Below are 15,909 nucleotides of genomic sequence, written 5' to 3' on the forward strand. Positions count from 1 at the left end.
ATTTAGAGACCACCTCAACAATAGATTTGACTCACTGAACACTAGTGACCTAAGACCAGATGAGCTCTGGAATGACATCAAGGACATCATCCATGAAGAAAGCAAGAGGTCACTGAAAAGACAGGAAAGAAAGAAAAGACCAAGATGGATGTCAGAGGAGACTCTGAAACTTGCTCTTGAGCGTCGAGCAGCTAAAGAAAGAGGAAGAATTGATGAAGTAAAAGAACTGAACAGAAGATTTCAAAGGGCAGCTCGAGAAGACAAAGAAAAGTATTATAATGACATGTGCAAAGAGCTGAAGATGGAAAACCAAAAGGGAAGAACGCACTTGGCATTTCTCAGGCTGAAAGAACTGAAGAAAAAATTCAAGTCTCGAGTTGCAAGAGTGAAGGATTCCATGGGGAAAATGTTAAATGATGCAGGAAGCATCAAAAGAAGATGGAAGGAATACACAGAGTCATTACACCAAAAAGAATTACTCGATATTCAACCATTTCAAGAGGTGGCATATGATCAGGAACTGATGGTACTGAAGGAAGAAGTCCAAGATGCTCTGAAGGCATTGGTGAAAAAACAAGGCTCCAGGAATTGATTGAATATCAATTGAGATATTTCAACAAACAAATCCAGTGCTGGAGGTGCTCACTTGTCTATGCCAAGAAATATGGAAGACAGCTTCCTTGCCAACTGACTGGAAGAGATCCATATTTATGCCTATTCCCAAGAAAGGTGATCCAACCGAATGTGGAAATTATAGAACAATATCATTAATATCACACGCAAGCAAAATTTTGCTGAAGATCCTTCAAAAAAGGCTGCAGCAGTATATCGACAGGAAACTGCCAGAAATTCAAGCCGGTTTCAGAAGAGGACGTGGAACCAGGGATATCATTGCTGATGTCAGATGGATCCTGGGTGAAAGCAGAGAATACCAGAAGGATGTTTACCTGTGTTTTATTGACTATGCAAAGGCATTCGACTGTGTGGATCATAACAAACTATGGATAACACTGCAAAGAATGGGAATTCCAGAACACTTAATTTTGCTCATGAGAAAACTTTACATGGATCAAGAGGCAGTTGTTCGGACAGAACAAGGGGATACTGATTGGTTTAAAGTCAGGAAAGGTGTGCATCAGGGTTGTATTCTTTCACCATACCTATTTAATATGTATGCTGAACAAATAATATGAGAAGCTGGACTATATGAAGAAGAACGGGGCATCAGGATTGGAGGAAGACTCATTAACAACCTGCATTTGCAGATGACACAACCTTGCTTGCTGCAAGTGAAGAGGACTTGAAGCACTTACTAATGAAGATCAAAGACCACAGCCTTCAGTATGGATTGCATCTCAACATAAAGAAAACAAAAATCCTCACAACTGGACCAATGAGCAACATCATGATAAAGGGAGAAAAGACTGAAGTTGTCAAGGATTTCATTTTACTTGGATCCACAATCAACAGCCATGGAAGCAGCAGTCAAGAAATCAAAAGACGCGTTGCATTGGGCAAATATGCTGCAAAGGACCTCTTCAAAGTGTTGAAGAGCAAAGATGTCACCCTGAAGACTAAGGTGCGCCTGACCCAAGCCATGGTATTTTCACTCGCATCATATGCATGTGAAAGCTGGGCAATGAATAAGGAAGACTGAAGAATTGATGCCTTTGAATTGTGGTGTTGGCAAAGAATATTGAATATACCATGGACTGCCAAAAGAAGGAACAAATCCATCTTGGAAGAAGTGCAGCCAGAATGCTCCTTAGAAGCAAGGATGGCAAGACTGGGTCTTACATACTTTGGACATGTTGTCAGGAGGTTCAGTCCCTGGAGAAGGACATGATGCTTGGGAGAGTACAGGGTCAGCAGAAAAGAAGAAGACCCTCAACGAGGTGGATTGACACGGTGGCTGCAACAATGAGCTCAACCATAACAACGATTGTGAGGATGGCGCAGAACCGGGCAGTGTTTTGTTCTGTTGTGCATAGAGTCGCTATGAGTTGGAACCTACTCGACGGCACCTAACAACAAAAACAAGCTATTAACAAAAAGATTGGAGCTTTGAGTCCACCCAAGTGAGCCTCTGGGAAAGGGCTTCATGATCTACTTCCAAAAACTCAGCAACTGAAATCCCTACAGAGCATAGTTCTACTCTGACCAACACACGGTTGCCATGAGTCAGAGCCAACTCAAAGTCAAGCAGTGGTGGTGGTGGAGATGGTGGTGGTGGAGGTGTTCTTGAAGGTGTTGGTGGAGGTGGTGAGTTGGTGGTGGTGGAGGTGGTGATGGTAGTGGTGGTAGAGGTGTTGGTGGTGGTGGTGGAGGTGGTGGTGGTGGAGGTGGTGGTGGAGGTGGTGGTGGTGGAGGTGGTGGTGGTGGAGGTGGTGGTGGAGGTGGTGGTGGTGGTGGAGGTGGTGGTGGTGGAGGTGGTGGTGGAGGTGGTGGTGGTGGTGGAGGTGGTGGTGGTGGAGGTGGTGGTGGAGGTGGTGGTGGTGGAGGTGGTGGTGGTGGAGGTGGTGGTGGTGGAGGTGGTGGTGGAGGTGGTGGTGGTGGAGGTGGTGGTGGTGGAGGTGGTGGTGGTGGAGGTGGTGGTGGTGGAGGTGGTGGTGGACGAGGTGGTGGTGGAGGTGGTGGTGGTGGAGGTGGTGGTGGTGGACGTGGTGGAGGTGGTGGTGCTGGAGGTGGTGGTGCTGGAGGTGGTGGTGCAGGTGGTGATTGGTGGTGGTGCCACTTACCAGGTATGACCTTGAACTAATCTCATCACTTTCCTGGGCCCCTCTTTCCCATTTCATAACATGGAGACAATGTGTTTGCTGAGCAGACCTCTATGGCTTTGTATGAAGATAAAATGAGGTCATATACATGTGAGCTATGGCTAAACTGTACAAATGCTAGTTGTGTATTATTATTACCAGTGATTTGCTGTGTGACCCGGAGAAATGAGTGATCTTTATTGGGCCTTGGGTTTTTCCCAAGAGAGAAAAAAGGAGCACTAACAACCCCTCCACTGTTAAACAGAAAAAAAATTAATCGCCTGGAGCCCAGGATGATGACACTGTGTGAGCTCTCTGTGATGGGTCTCTCTCTCTCTCTGGAGTCTCACACTCTTAGACTCATTTAGAAGCACCAGGGAAGGGATTCAGTTAATGAAGGGGGCAGCCCTGTACCGAGAGTCCCAGAGGCTCCCAACCGCACGCACCCACAGAACACTGATCTCCAGGCATCGCTCCCTGTGTATCCTGGACCGTCAATCATTGGTTCCCTGCTCTGCCCCTGGGACAATCCAGAAGGAGCCAGTTTTCACAGGCCTACGCTGAAAAGCCATGTAAGAGCTCAGACGGAAGCCTTCACAGGGAGGAGAGGTCCAAAGATCAACCAGCACTGTCTGAGGGCGCCCACCCCTGGAACTGGTCCAAGGCAGCCGACACTGCACAGAGGGACAGTCACTCCCAGGAGTCTCCAGGAGCTGGAATCAGAGGGATATGGTCCCTGTGTCTTCACAGGTCAGTGCGCTCACAGAACATCCCCATCTCCACGGGGTCTCCTCCTTTGGCTTCACTTCCTTCCCCATAGCCTCAAGCCCTCATTTAAAATAATGACAATTAAAAAGTACAGAGTACTTTGTGTATTCTCAACAAGAACAACTAAAATAAGATAAAATATTAAATATATATATATATATATTGAGGACTTGTATTCCAGATGCTTCCAACTCAGATTCATGGCAACCTCATTAGTGTCAGAGTAGAACTGTGCTCCATAGGGTTTTCAGAGGCTCCCTTTTTGGACGTAGGTCACCAGGTCTTTCTTCCGAGGCACCACTGGGTCGACTCAAACCTCCACCTTTTAGTTAGCAGCCGAGAGAGTGTCAACCATCTGCTTCTCCTAGGGACGCCTCTGTGCCAAACATGCTAACAAGAGCTTTAAATGTACTGCCTCATTTAACTCTCACAGAAGCACTAAGAGTAGGTAGTATTCCCACTTTGTAGGAGAGAAACCTAAGGGAAGTTAGATAATCGTTCAGGGTTATAATACTAGTAAGGAGGGAAGCTGGGATTCAGATCCAGACCTGGCCACACTCTCAACTGCTAGGCAATAAAATGCTTCTCAGAACTAGCCAACAGTCCAGGTGGCAGCAATGGATAAAAGCAACCCTTCTAAAAGGCAATGAAAGTTTCCCCTATTTGGTGGTGTGTTTGCAATGGTTGGGGGGTGCAGGAAGAAAGGTATAGAGTCTTCTGTTCTCCCAGCAGTCTGCAGACATAAGATGTTCACCATTAGTCCTCGGAGTTGGGTCCTCAGGGCCAGCCATTCAGGGTCTGCCTGCAGTCCTAGACGCTGGACCTCTGGACCAATAAGCTGCCGCCTGAGCTCTCATCAAATTGACTTCCGCTCATTGTCATTTTCAGTTACTCTGGAGTTGAATTCAACTCATAGCGACCCTAAGTGTGTACAGTAGAACTCCACTCCATGGGGTTTCCAGGCCTGTAAGCTTTTGGAAGCGGATTCCCAGTTTCTTTCTTCTGAGGTGCCCCCGGGTGAGTTTCAACCACCAACCTTGTGGTTACTAGTCAAACACTTAACCATTTGCCCCACCCAGGGACTCCTAGACTGACCCTAAGCATGGATACTAAGTTCAGTAGATAAATCAACTGCTAATTGTGATTTTTGGTGCACAAATATAAGCTAGAAAATCCCATAAGGAAGACAGTGAGTTTCCTCCTGTGCGAGGGGGGCCCAGAGAAGTCTGAAGAGAAGAGGAGGAGACTCACCCAGCACCATGGTTCTTTCTGATGTCCTTGTGGCAAGGCTAGAAGGAGAACTTTACCCTAAGGCAGCCTCACTACCTCCTGAATCCCCTCACCACCCTCCTATTGAGACCTAATGTGCTGTCACTTTCAGGGTCAGCCTCCAACAGAGGCCTCTGCTGTGGGCTCCATCACGTCCTTTTATAATCAGGAGTTTTATGCAGGAGCCTCCTACCCTCTGGCCCCCTCCACAGACATCCAGCTGGCCCGGGAGCTGAACCCGTTCAAGCTGCTAGGCAGCCTGTCTCAGACTCTAAGGTGAATAGGAATCAGCTTCGGATCTTGTCATACTGCAGGGCTCACACAGTAGCTTCAGCATTTCTAACCAGCACAGAGCTATGCTGGTGCTGCTGGTACACAGATGACACTTTGATAGGTGACCACAGCTTGTGAACACCTGTAACATCTGGCTGGGAAGGAAAAGGAAAAGAAACTAGAAAGCCAAGGAGGTCTCCTCTGCCAGCCCCCTCTTTTTCTTCTCCCAACAGGGAAAACACTGAAAAGTCAGTGAGCCTGGGAAGTTCTTTACAAGGCAAGAAAGACAAGGCAGAGAGTGCATACTAATATTTTTATTGGGGGTCCCCACAGCCCTGGTGGCCCAACTGTTAAGCACTCAGCTACTAATCTAAAGGTCAGTGGTTCGAACCCGCCAGGTGCTCCATGGAAGACAAGACCTGGTGATATGCTCCTGTAAAGACGGTTGTGGTTGTTATGTGCCATCGAGTCAATTCCAACTCATAATGACCCTATATGACAGAGTAGAACTGCCCCCACAGGGTTGCCTAGACTGAAATCTTTACGGGAACAGATCTCCAGGTCTTTTCTCCCAGGGAGCCACTGTGTGGGTTTGAACAGCAGACCTTTCAATTAGTAGCGAAGCACTAAAGCGTTGTGCCACCAGAGCTCCTCGTGCCCCCACCCCATAAAGATTACAGCCTAGAAAACCCTTTGGGACAATTCTACTGTGTTCTATAGGGTCACTATGAGTCAGAATGGACTCGATGGCACACAACAACAACAATGGCTCTAAAGAGTTCCTGGGTGGCACAAACCGTTAAGCGCTCAACGACTACCTGAAAGGATGGTTGTTGGAACCCAGCCAGAGGCACTTCGGAAGCCAGGCCTGCAATCTGCTTCCAAAAGCTCACAGCCTTGAAAACCCTGTGGAGCAGTTCGACCCTGCACACATGGAGTCGCCATGAGCTGGAATCACCTGGATGCCAACCAACCACAGCAGCTCTAGATTCCAAACTGCTCCAGCCCAAAGTTGCTTTAAGATTGGCGCTGCGTGGTTGGTAATTTGAAAGAATGTTAACAACCTCCTTGTCCCTAGGGAACTGCTTACATGGGACATTCATAAGATAGAACACTATGCAGCCTTAAAAAAACGGGCAACACTTAACCTACTAACATGGAAGGATCTCCAAGACACATTGGGGAAACAAAAAAGGAAGGTGCAGAACAATGTGTGTACTCTGCTACCATTTGTATCCTTTAACGCCATTGCTGTTAGATGCTGCCTAGTCAGTCATGACTCATACTGACCCCATGTGACAGAGTAGAGTCGCCCCACAGGCTTTCCTTTTCTGTAATCTCTACAGGAGCAAAAGGCCAGGTCTTTCTCCCTAGGAGCCACTGCGGTGGGTTCAAACTGCCAACCTCTCAGTTAGCAGCCAAGTGCTTCACCGTTTGTGCCACAAGAGCTCCTTTTTTAGAAGGGGTTGGACACTATATATACAAATGTCACTTATATAAGTAAAGAGTCACTATGGGAAGATACACAGGAAACTGGTAGCTTCTGAGGAAGAGAGCTGGGCGGCTGGGGAATCAGCACAGGAGAGAGACTGACTTCTCACTGGATTCCCTTCTGAATTTTGTACCAGAAAAATGTATTTTCCATTTAAAAAAACAATCTAACATTGAAAGATAATTCCCTTGTTCTTTCTGATCCTCCAGCCACCTCGAAATTAATTGAAATTGATTCATTAACAAACTGTTTCGAGTACCCTCTCACGGAGTCCCCAGCAGGGTCAGTTATTGGAACAGGGACGAAGACGTGGGGGTGTAACACTGCACTTGTATCATTACTGGGAAACCCCAAAAGGGGGCTGGTGTATTTAGAGTCTGGAGGCTCTAGGGGTCCTGATTTCCCTTGAGGTGTTCAAGAGACCTGCCCCTTAGGGGTGGGCACTTATTGGTGCTCCAGTGGTAAAATTCTTACCTTGCAGGAGGGAGACCCTACTTTGATTCCCGGCCAATACACCTCAGGCACAGCCACCACCCATCTGTCAGTGGAGGCTCACATTTTGCTATGCAAGACAGATTAGGAAGAAAGGCCTGGTGATCCATTTCCAAAAATCAGCCTATGAAAACCCTATGGATTGCCATAGTCTGATCTGCAACTGATCATGGGGATGGCACAGGCAGTGTTTCATTCCGTTGTGTATGGGGTCACCATGAGTCAAGGGCTGATTCCAAAGCAGCTAACACTACCATTAGGGGAAAAAACTGCCAGGTGAGGTGGTGGCCCTGGCAGGATGGGTGAAAGATGAGTGCCTAGGACCCTTCTACAGTCGGGTCACTGAACCAGAACCTGTGGCTGGGGGCTTAGGGTGGGAGAAGGTCTACTTTCCTAAGAAGCGTTCTTGTAAGGATCTTGTACTCCCACTAATGCCCGTTCCATTCTTCTGCGTTATTTTGGGTTTAGACATCTGACTTTGGTCAGCTGGATTATTCTGTTTCACTGTAGTCCCCAAGAGAATTTCTCTAGGTTGTGTTATTTTTTTTCTTTCCTGAGGCTATTATCCCTACCCAATGAAGAGGAGATTATGCCAGTAACTCTCCATATGGTTATCCAGGTCCAAATCTCAATTCATTTGTTTGTGATATTAGCAGGTTAACCAGCCACCGTGGAGTCCCTTCCAGCTCATGGTGACCCCATGTGTGTCAGAGTAGAACCGTGCTCCACAGGCTTTTCAATTACTGATTGTTCAGAAGTAGATTGCCAGGCCTTTCCTCTGAGCCCCCTCTGGGTAGACTCAAACGGCCAACCTTTTGGTTAGCAGCCAAGCGTGTTAACTGCACCACCCAGGGACTCCACAGACCCTGGTGGCATAGTGGTTAACAGCTTCGGCTGCTAACCAAAAGGTCGGCAGTTTGGGTCCACCAGGTGCTCCTTGGAAACTCTATGGGGCAGTTCTACTCTGTCCTAGAGGGTCGCTATGAGTCGGAATCGACTCGACAGCAGTGGGTTTGGTTTGGTTTTTTTCCGTAGGAACTCCATAAGCAGGTTAAACCAAAAACCCATTGCTGTAGAGTCAATCCCAACTCATAACCACCCTACAGAACAGAGTAGAACTGCCCCATACAGTTTACAAGGCTGTAAATCTTTAAAGAAGCAGGCTGCCACATCTTTCTCCTGCAGAGCCACTGGTAAGTTCACACTTCTAGCCTTGCAGTTAACAGTTGAGTGCTTTAACCACTGTGCCACCAGGGATCCTTGTAAGTAGGTTACTCACTTCTTAAACAAAGTAGTGATGGAGAAAGCACCTGCCTAGCAGAGGCTCAACAAATATTTGTTTCCATCATCACAGTTTTTCTTCACCACTCTGCCACCATCCAGGATTACTATAAACTTCATTCTTTTCAAAGCACCGCTGTTTTCACCATCTCAGGCCTCTCCTAAATCTCAAAAAACCCAACCCAACAGTCATTCTCTTCACTTTAAAGAAGTGAGTATATAGAACTCAGGCAGGTCACTAGGTGGTGCAGTTTGCTCTCAACTACTAAAGGTTGGAGGATAGAACCCATCCAGCAGCACGGAGGAAGGAAGACCCAGTGATCTGCTTCTGTAAAGATTACAGCCAAGAAAACCCTATGGGGCAGTTCTACTCTGTCACACATGGGGTCACCATGAGTTGGAATCGATTTGACTGTAATGGGCTTGGATTTTTTGGATTTATATAGGACTCTGCTTTCTCAGTTGACTTATCAACGTCCTATCACAAAGCTGCTGAACTGGGACAGTACCCAGACCTTCCCTTACCCCAGGAGGGTTCCCAACATCACACTGTGTCCCCAGCACCACCCCTCAGAGAATTAAGGTTCTTAATCCCCACGGATTAAGAAGCAGCTTAATTGTGGGGTGGAGAATACAGTACAAGACAGGTCGTGAGGAGAATGGGAGTGAACTGAAGACAAAGACATGAATATAGTCATGGGAGGGGCAGGCACAAAAGCTTTTGGACTAGGTCCTGCATCCAGGCTCTGCTCCACCAATCCAGCTTCCAAAATTGCCACTAGTTACATTCCTAAAAATCAAAATTAATCATGCTACTTCCTGTTGTGATTAACATTGACTGGCTTTCATTTGCAGGACAATCAAGAGCAAAGTCTGGTGGTAAATCTGTTTCTTATAATTCATTTCTCAGGCTTGGTTTCTTCATCGCCTGCAAGAGAGAGTAGCACAGGCCCAGAATCCCTGATCGGAAATCCTTGGGGCCACATGTGTTTTGGAATTCACAGTATGTTGGATTCTAGACATGCTATATATTACATAATACAACCAGCAGACTCCTCGGCCCCACCCTATAATTAAGCACACAAATAAAGACTGTGAACAACCTTAGTGGAGGTCAAGTCAAGTTTTCCACCAAAGGAATTACGAAATTATTTTTCAGAGCTTTTCAGATATTTGGAATTGTGACCAGGGATCATGGACCACCTCACAGGGTTGTTCTGTGGCTCAGATGAGAAGTGGTGTGAAAATGAAGCAGAAAGGATAACCTCCAAAGGTGAAGAGGTCTTGCTCTTCTTGACTGGTAGTGGAATTTTTCTTTCTCTGAAAAAAACTGCGTGAGCAGTTTATAAAGGATGATCTCTGATAGGATTTCAGAAGCCATTTTCCCGCAGATGGAATGGAATAACCTAGTTTAAAGGATGCATCTGAATCATTCCTAAGTACTGCACTCATTTAAAAAATCATCTATATGAGACCAGCCAACATTTACTCAAAAGCAAAGAGGAGCAGGCAAGGGGGAAAGGAAGACTAGATTACTAGATGGATCTTGGCTGAAAGCAGAGAATACCAGAAAGATGTTTACCTGTGTATTATTGACTATGCAAAGGCATTCAACTGTGTGGGTCATAACAAATTACAGATAACATTTCGAGGAATGGGAATTCCATAACACTTAATTGTGCTCATGAGAAACATGTACATAGACCAAGAGGCAGTTGTTCCAACAGAGTGAGGAGATACTAAATGGTTTAAAATCAAAAAAGGTGTGCATCAGGGTTGTAGCCTTCCACCATTATCTTGGATTGAACTGTATCCCCAAAAAATATCTGCCAACTTGGCTGGGCCATGATTACCAGTATTGTGTGGTTGGCCACCAATTTGTCATCTAGTGTGATTTTCCTATGTATTGTAAATCCTATCTCTATAATGTTGATGAGATGGGATTAGCAGCAGTTATGTTAATGAGGCAGGACTCACTCTACAAGTTTGGTTTGTGTCTTAAGCCAATCTCTTTTGAGGTATAAAACAGAGAAGTGAGCAGAGAGACATGGGACCTCATACCATCAAGAAAACAGTGCCAGGAGCAGAGCTCATCCTTTGGACCTGAGGTCCCTGTGCAGAGAAGCTCCTAGACCAAGGGAAGATTGATGACAAGGACCTTCCTCCAGAACTGACAGAGAAAGAAAGGCTTCCCTTAGAGCTAGCACTCTGAATTTGAACTTCCAGCCTCCCAGACTCTGAGTGAATAAATTTCTCTTTGTTAAAGCCATCCACTTGTGGTTTTTCTGTTACAGCAGCATTAGATCACTAAAACAACCATACTTACTCAATCTGCACGTTGAGCAAATAATCTGAGAGGCTGGACTAAATAACAAGAATGCGGCATCAGGACTGGAGGAAGACTCATTAACAACCTGCAATATGCAGACAACACAACCTTGCTTGCTGAAAGTGAAGAGGACCTGAAGCACTTCCTGATGAAGACCAGAGACGACAGCCTTCAGTATGGATTACACCTCAACATAAAGAGAACAAAAATACTCACAACTAGACCAATAAACAACGTCATGATAAACAGAGAAAAGACTGAATTTATCAAGGATTTCATTTACTTGGATCCATGATTAACGCCCAAGGAAACAACAGTCAGGAAATCAAAAGAAGTATTGCATTGGGCAAATCTGCTGCAAAAAGGCAACTTAAAAGTGTCAAAAAGCAAAGATGTCGCTTTGAGGACTAAGATGAGCCTGACCCAAGCCATGGTATTTTCAATAACCTCATATGCATGTAAGAGCTGGGCAATGAATAAGGAAGAAAGAAGAAGAATTTTCGCCTTCGAATTATGGAGTTTGTAAAGAATATCGAATGTACCATGGACAGCCAAAAGAACAAACAAATCTGTCTCAGAAGAAGTACAGTGAGAATTTTCCTTAGAAGCAAGAATGGTGAGAATTCATACAAGTCATTTGGACATGTTATTAGGAGGGGCCAGTTCCTGGAGAAGGACATCATGCTTGGGGGAGAACGGGGTCAGCAAAAGAAAGGAAGACCCTCAAGGAGATGGACTGATACACTGGCTGCAACAATGGGCTCAAACATGACGATCTTGCGGGTGGCTCAGGACGAGGCAGTGTTTCATTCTGCTGTACATAGGATTGCTATAAGTCAGAAGTGAGTCAATGGCACCTAAAAACAACAACAGACATTTGAGCCAAACTTTGAAAGAGATGAGGGCATGAGCCACAAGGCTAACTGGAGCAAGAATGTTCCAAGGAAAGGGAATAGTTGGTGCAAAAGTGCTGAGTCATGCTGGCATGTCCGAAGAAGAACAAGGAGGCAAATGTAGCTAGAATAGAGTAAGCAAGGGTGAGAAAAGTAGGAAAAGAAGACCAAGATAAAAGAGAGTAACAGAATGGTGGTGAACTGAGTAGAGGTTCTTGGAGGGCCATTGTGAGGTCTTTGACTTTTTCCTTTGTGTTACCAGGATCACTCTAGTTGCTCTCCTGATAAGAGGGAAGCAGGACAGCAGCTAAGAGCAATTACAGTTGTCCAAGCAAAATATAGTGATATCTTGGGTCAGTATATGTTTTAAAGATAGAGGCAATATGACTTTGTGATATAGTGTGTCATGGACTGAATTATCTCACCCAAAAAATGTGTGTATCAACTTGGTTAGGCCATGATTCCCTTGCATGACTGTATGGTTGTCTACCATTTTATCTTCTGGTGTGATTTCCCTATATGTTGTAAATCCTATCACTGTGCTATAATAAGATGGATTAGCAGCAATTATATTGATGAGGTCTACAAGATTAGGTAGTGTCTTAAGCCAACCTATTTTGAGATATAAGAGAAGCAGGCAGAGAGACATGCAGACCCCATACCACCAAGAAAGCAGCACCGGGAGGAGAGTGCATCCTTTGAACCTGGGGTCCCTGAGCCTGAGAAGCTCCTCAACCAAAGGAAGATTGATGACGAGGAATCTTCCTCCAGAGCCGACAGAGACAGAAAGCCATCCCCTGGAGCTGACACCTTGAATTAAGACTTGTAATCTACTGGACTGTGAGAGAATAAATTTCTCTTTGTTAGAGCCCTCTACTTGTGGTATTTTTGTTACAGCAGCACTAGATGAGCAAGACACAGCAGATGTGGAGTGAGAAGCAAAAAACTGTCAAACAACTAAATAGTGGAAACAACTAAATAATTGAGTTCTCATTACCTGAGATGAGGAAGACTTTCTTATGTAATTGATATTAATTTATTAACACCAGGCACTGAGATAAATAGTAGGGTTCAGATTATTGATATTAAGTAACTCTCTTCCTATTAGGGATTAGAAAATGCAATAAAAAAGGTGGGAGGGGAATTTTTTAAATATTAAAATGTAGTGTCATTCATTCAACTAAAGGACTGTCTTTGAAATTCAAGGTGACCCAATAGAAAGGGAGAGAGTAAGACAATAATAGACTTCTGAGCTGGGTTCAATGAAACCAAAGGCCATTGTAAGAAAATATGGAACATGAAAACGCAGAGACATTTTCAATAACATAGTATATTCATAGAATTGCTAGAGGATGAACTGAGAGCGGGGTAGCATGGAAGCGTGTCATGAAGGACATCTGATAGAATAAAGAATTTAGACATTATTCTAAGAGGAATTGGAAATGCTTAAGGTGTTTTAAGCATGAGCTTGATACAATGGGATTGATGTGGGATATGGGGAGCAGTCTGCCTCGTGGAGAAAGATGTAGCTCCTCAGTTGTAGGATATGTTAACGGCTACCTCTTTGACTTGAATATTAACAATCTTGCTTCTCCTTCTCTTGTTCATTGTCCTATGGAAAACACACCAGTGGAATGGCATTGGGGCAGAATCACACTACAGTGACGAGCTTCATCCTTCTGGGCCTCACAGACCAGGCAGACCTGAAACAACTCCTCTTTGCCATCTTCCTGCTGATCTACTCCATGACTCTGGTGGGCAACCTGGGCATGATAGACCTGATCCACACCAGCTCTCCCCTCCACACTCCCATGTACTTCCTCCTGAGCGTGCTCTCCTTCCTTGACATCTGCAACTCCTCTGTGTTCACCCCCAGGCTACTGACCAGCTTCCTCACCACTGACAAATCCATCTCCTTTGCAGGCTGTGTGGTCCAGATGGCCCTCATGAACCTCCATGGAACAGGGGAGTGTCTGCTTCTGACCATCATGGCCTATGACCGATTTGTGGCCATCTGTCACCCTCTTCTCTACCACACTATCATGTCCAAACGTTTGTGTGTTCAGTTGGTGGTGTTAGCCTATGCTGTGGGTATGTTCATTTCAGCTGTACAGACAGGGAATGCCTTCAGCCTGCGTTTCTGTGGCCCCAACATCATTGATCATTACTTCTGTGACATCCCCCCAGTGCTCCAACTGGCCTGCTCAGATACCACCACAGCCAATATCGTCCTGCTTTTCTTTGCTGCCTTGGCCACTGTCCCCACCGTCTCAGTCATATTGGTTTCTTATGCCTACATCCTGGTCACAATCTGTAGGATGAGGTCCCTGGAGGCCCAGCGCAAGGCCTTCTCCACCTGTGCCTCCCACCTCACCGCCCTCTCCCTCTTCTATGGATCCGTGTTCCTTGTATATCTCCAACCCAATCCTGAGAGTGCTTCAGCCTATAACAAGATCCTCTCTGTGTTCTACACCATTGTGATCCCCATGCTGAACCCCCTGGTTTACAGCCTAAAGAATAAAGATGTCAAGGCCGCTGTACAAGGCAGGGTTCTTAACCTAAGCAGAAAAGTATTTTGTCAGAAAGACATCTGTAGCTTATAAAATAGAAGAGAAGCCTAGACAACTAAGAGGGAATAGGAATTGAGAGGCAAGGCACAGCTAAGATTCTGCCACAAGAATGATCTGTGTAGGCTGTCACCACTGCGGTCATCACTTTGGAATTTTTCTATTGCTACAGCCAGCAACAGTGCCTCTGATCATTCATTTTTGCTGTGTTCCTGGGCAAAGTCACCCCTACACTAGCCTCTGCACCACTGCTTATCATCTGTCATCGTCTCCTCAAGATCAAATTCTAGACAAGACCATCCATCTGTTTGGCCACAGATATCCTCCATTCAGTGTGGATATCTTATATTTACCCATATCCTACATGCAAAGTTCTAGCTTACCACGATCTAAGAGATAGAAATAGGCCCTCCTTTCACTTCAGAACTGGGAGCTGGATTCTATCTTTCTCCTGTTTTGGTACTTCTCAGAAGTAGAAGGAACTGTAGAAGGAAAGTTAAACAGCAAAAATGATATATTTCAACCATAGTTGTCTCCCCTACAAGATTCTATAGGGAATATTGCCCTTCTGAGTACAGGACATTAAAGAAATGGTCCATGTAGTTGGAACCAATTGTTGTGAATGAATGAATGAATAAATAGAAAGGGTTGTACATATCTTACTGGTTCTGTTTTCTAGAGAACCCTAAGACAAACATCATTCTATGTGTGGTAGAATCCCCACATCCTTCCCAATCTCTCTGGGGAGTTAGGTAGGAGGGATTAGGGATGTAAATTACTTCTGTTTTACCTAGCTACCTCCAGCACTGAGCTCCTAAATCCGTGGAATTACTTCAGCATATGAATCACCCAGAGAAGGAAAAAACCATAAGTAGGAACGTGAATAGTGTAAATGGAGAAGAGGGGAAAAAAGCCTGACAGTAGTAGGTCCAGATGGGGAGAGAAAAAAAGGAGATCTCGGCAGGTTGAGTTGAGCCAACCCAACTGGGCTTGAGCCCCATAAAAAAGACAAGGAAGCATTTGCATCTCTGCCAGAAAAAATCTCCAAGTTCATATGCAACTTTATGTGGTCTGAGCCCCTAAGAAGTCATAGATAGCAAAGTGAGACAACATTTTCTTAGAAAATTAAATCATCCTTGTGTGGACCTGTTAATCAATGCTTCAGGATGACATCAAAATCATATGCCATCTCCTCCTGGTCTTATTTACAGGCTTGGGATAATTTTTCTTAACATACAAAAAAAAAAAAAAAGCAGTCTCCATCAAGTCCCCTACTACCATTGCCACCCCAACACATCATCCCAGACTCAGAAGTTTAGGGACTAAAGTGATTTCATGAAAACAATCCATTTGCTTAAGGGAGCCCTTTCCTTTGAATAATAATTTCCCTAAGGAAATTCATTCCTTTAGGGCTAAGGTGACACAGAGGGCAAGAGAGCAGAAAAGGGAATACAAAACCCCTCTTTCGTTGCCTTAGTAAACCCAGGCTCTACTTCCTAGTTTCGCCAACTCCTAAGCACAAGTCCCCCACAGCTCTAGGCAACCCAGTCACAGGCTAAGAAGAAGCAAACAGGCTTCCCATGAATAGGTTAGTGAAGGACCTAAGAGGAATGGAGGAAAGATAACACAGAGGGGCGAGAGCAGTAGTAGTTGATGATGGCATGCCAAAGTTTGCCCAAAAAGAAAAGGCATCCAACTCCTTTGGCCAATAGACATTGCTCCCTCCAAATGGAGCTCAACTTTCTCGTCTTCCTTCACCTAAAACCATCTGCCACAGAATGTGATACCA

The 15,909-nt window shown here is 45.2% G+C and overlaps 1 protein-coding gene across 1 annotated transcript; it reads left to right on the plus strand.

Moving 5' to 3' along the window:
- The first annotated feature begins 12,490 nt into the window (after nt 1-12,490).
- On the plus strand, nt 12,491-14,156 carry LOC100655216 (olfactory receptor 5G9-like). Its single transcript, XM_010600922.3, has one exon. The coding sequence runs from the start codon at nt 13,188-13,190 to the stop codon at nt 14,154-14,156; it is 969 nt and encodes a 322-aa protein (XP_010599224.1). The 5' UTR covers nt 12,491-13,187.
- Nucleotides 14,157-15,909: the final 1,753 nt, after the last annotated feature.

Source organism: Loxodonta africana, chromosome 7 (assembly GCF_030014295.1).
Source record: "Loxodonta africana isolate mLoxAfr1 chromosome 7, mLoxAfr1.hap2, whole genome shotgun sequence".
In the NCBI taxonomy this organism is placed as follows: domain Eukaryota; kingdom Metazoa; phylum Chordata; class Mammalia; order Proboscidea; family Elephantidae; genus Loxodonta; species Loxodonta africana.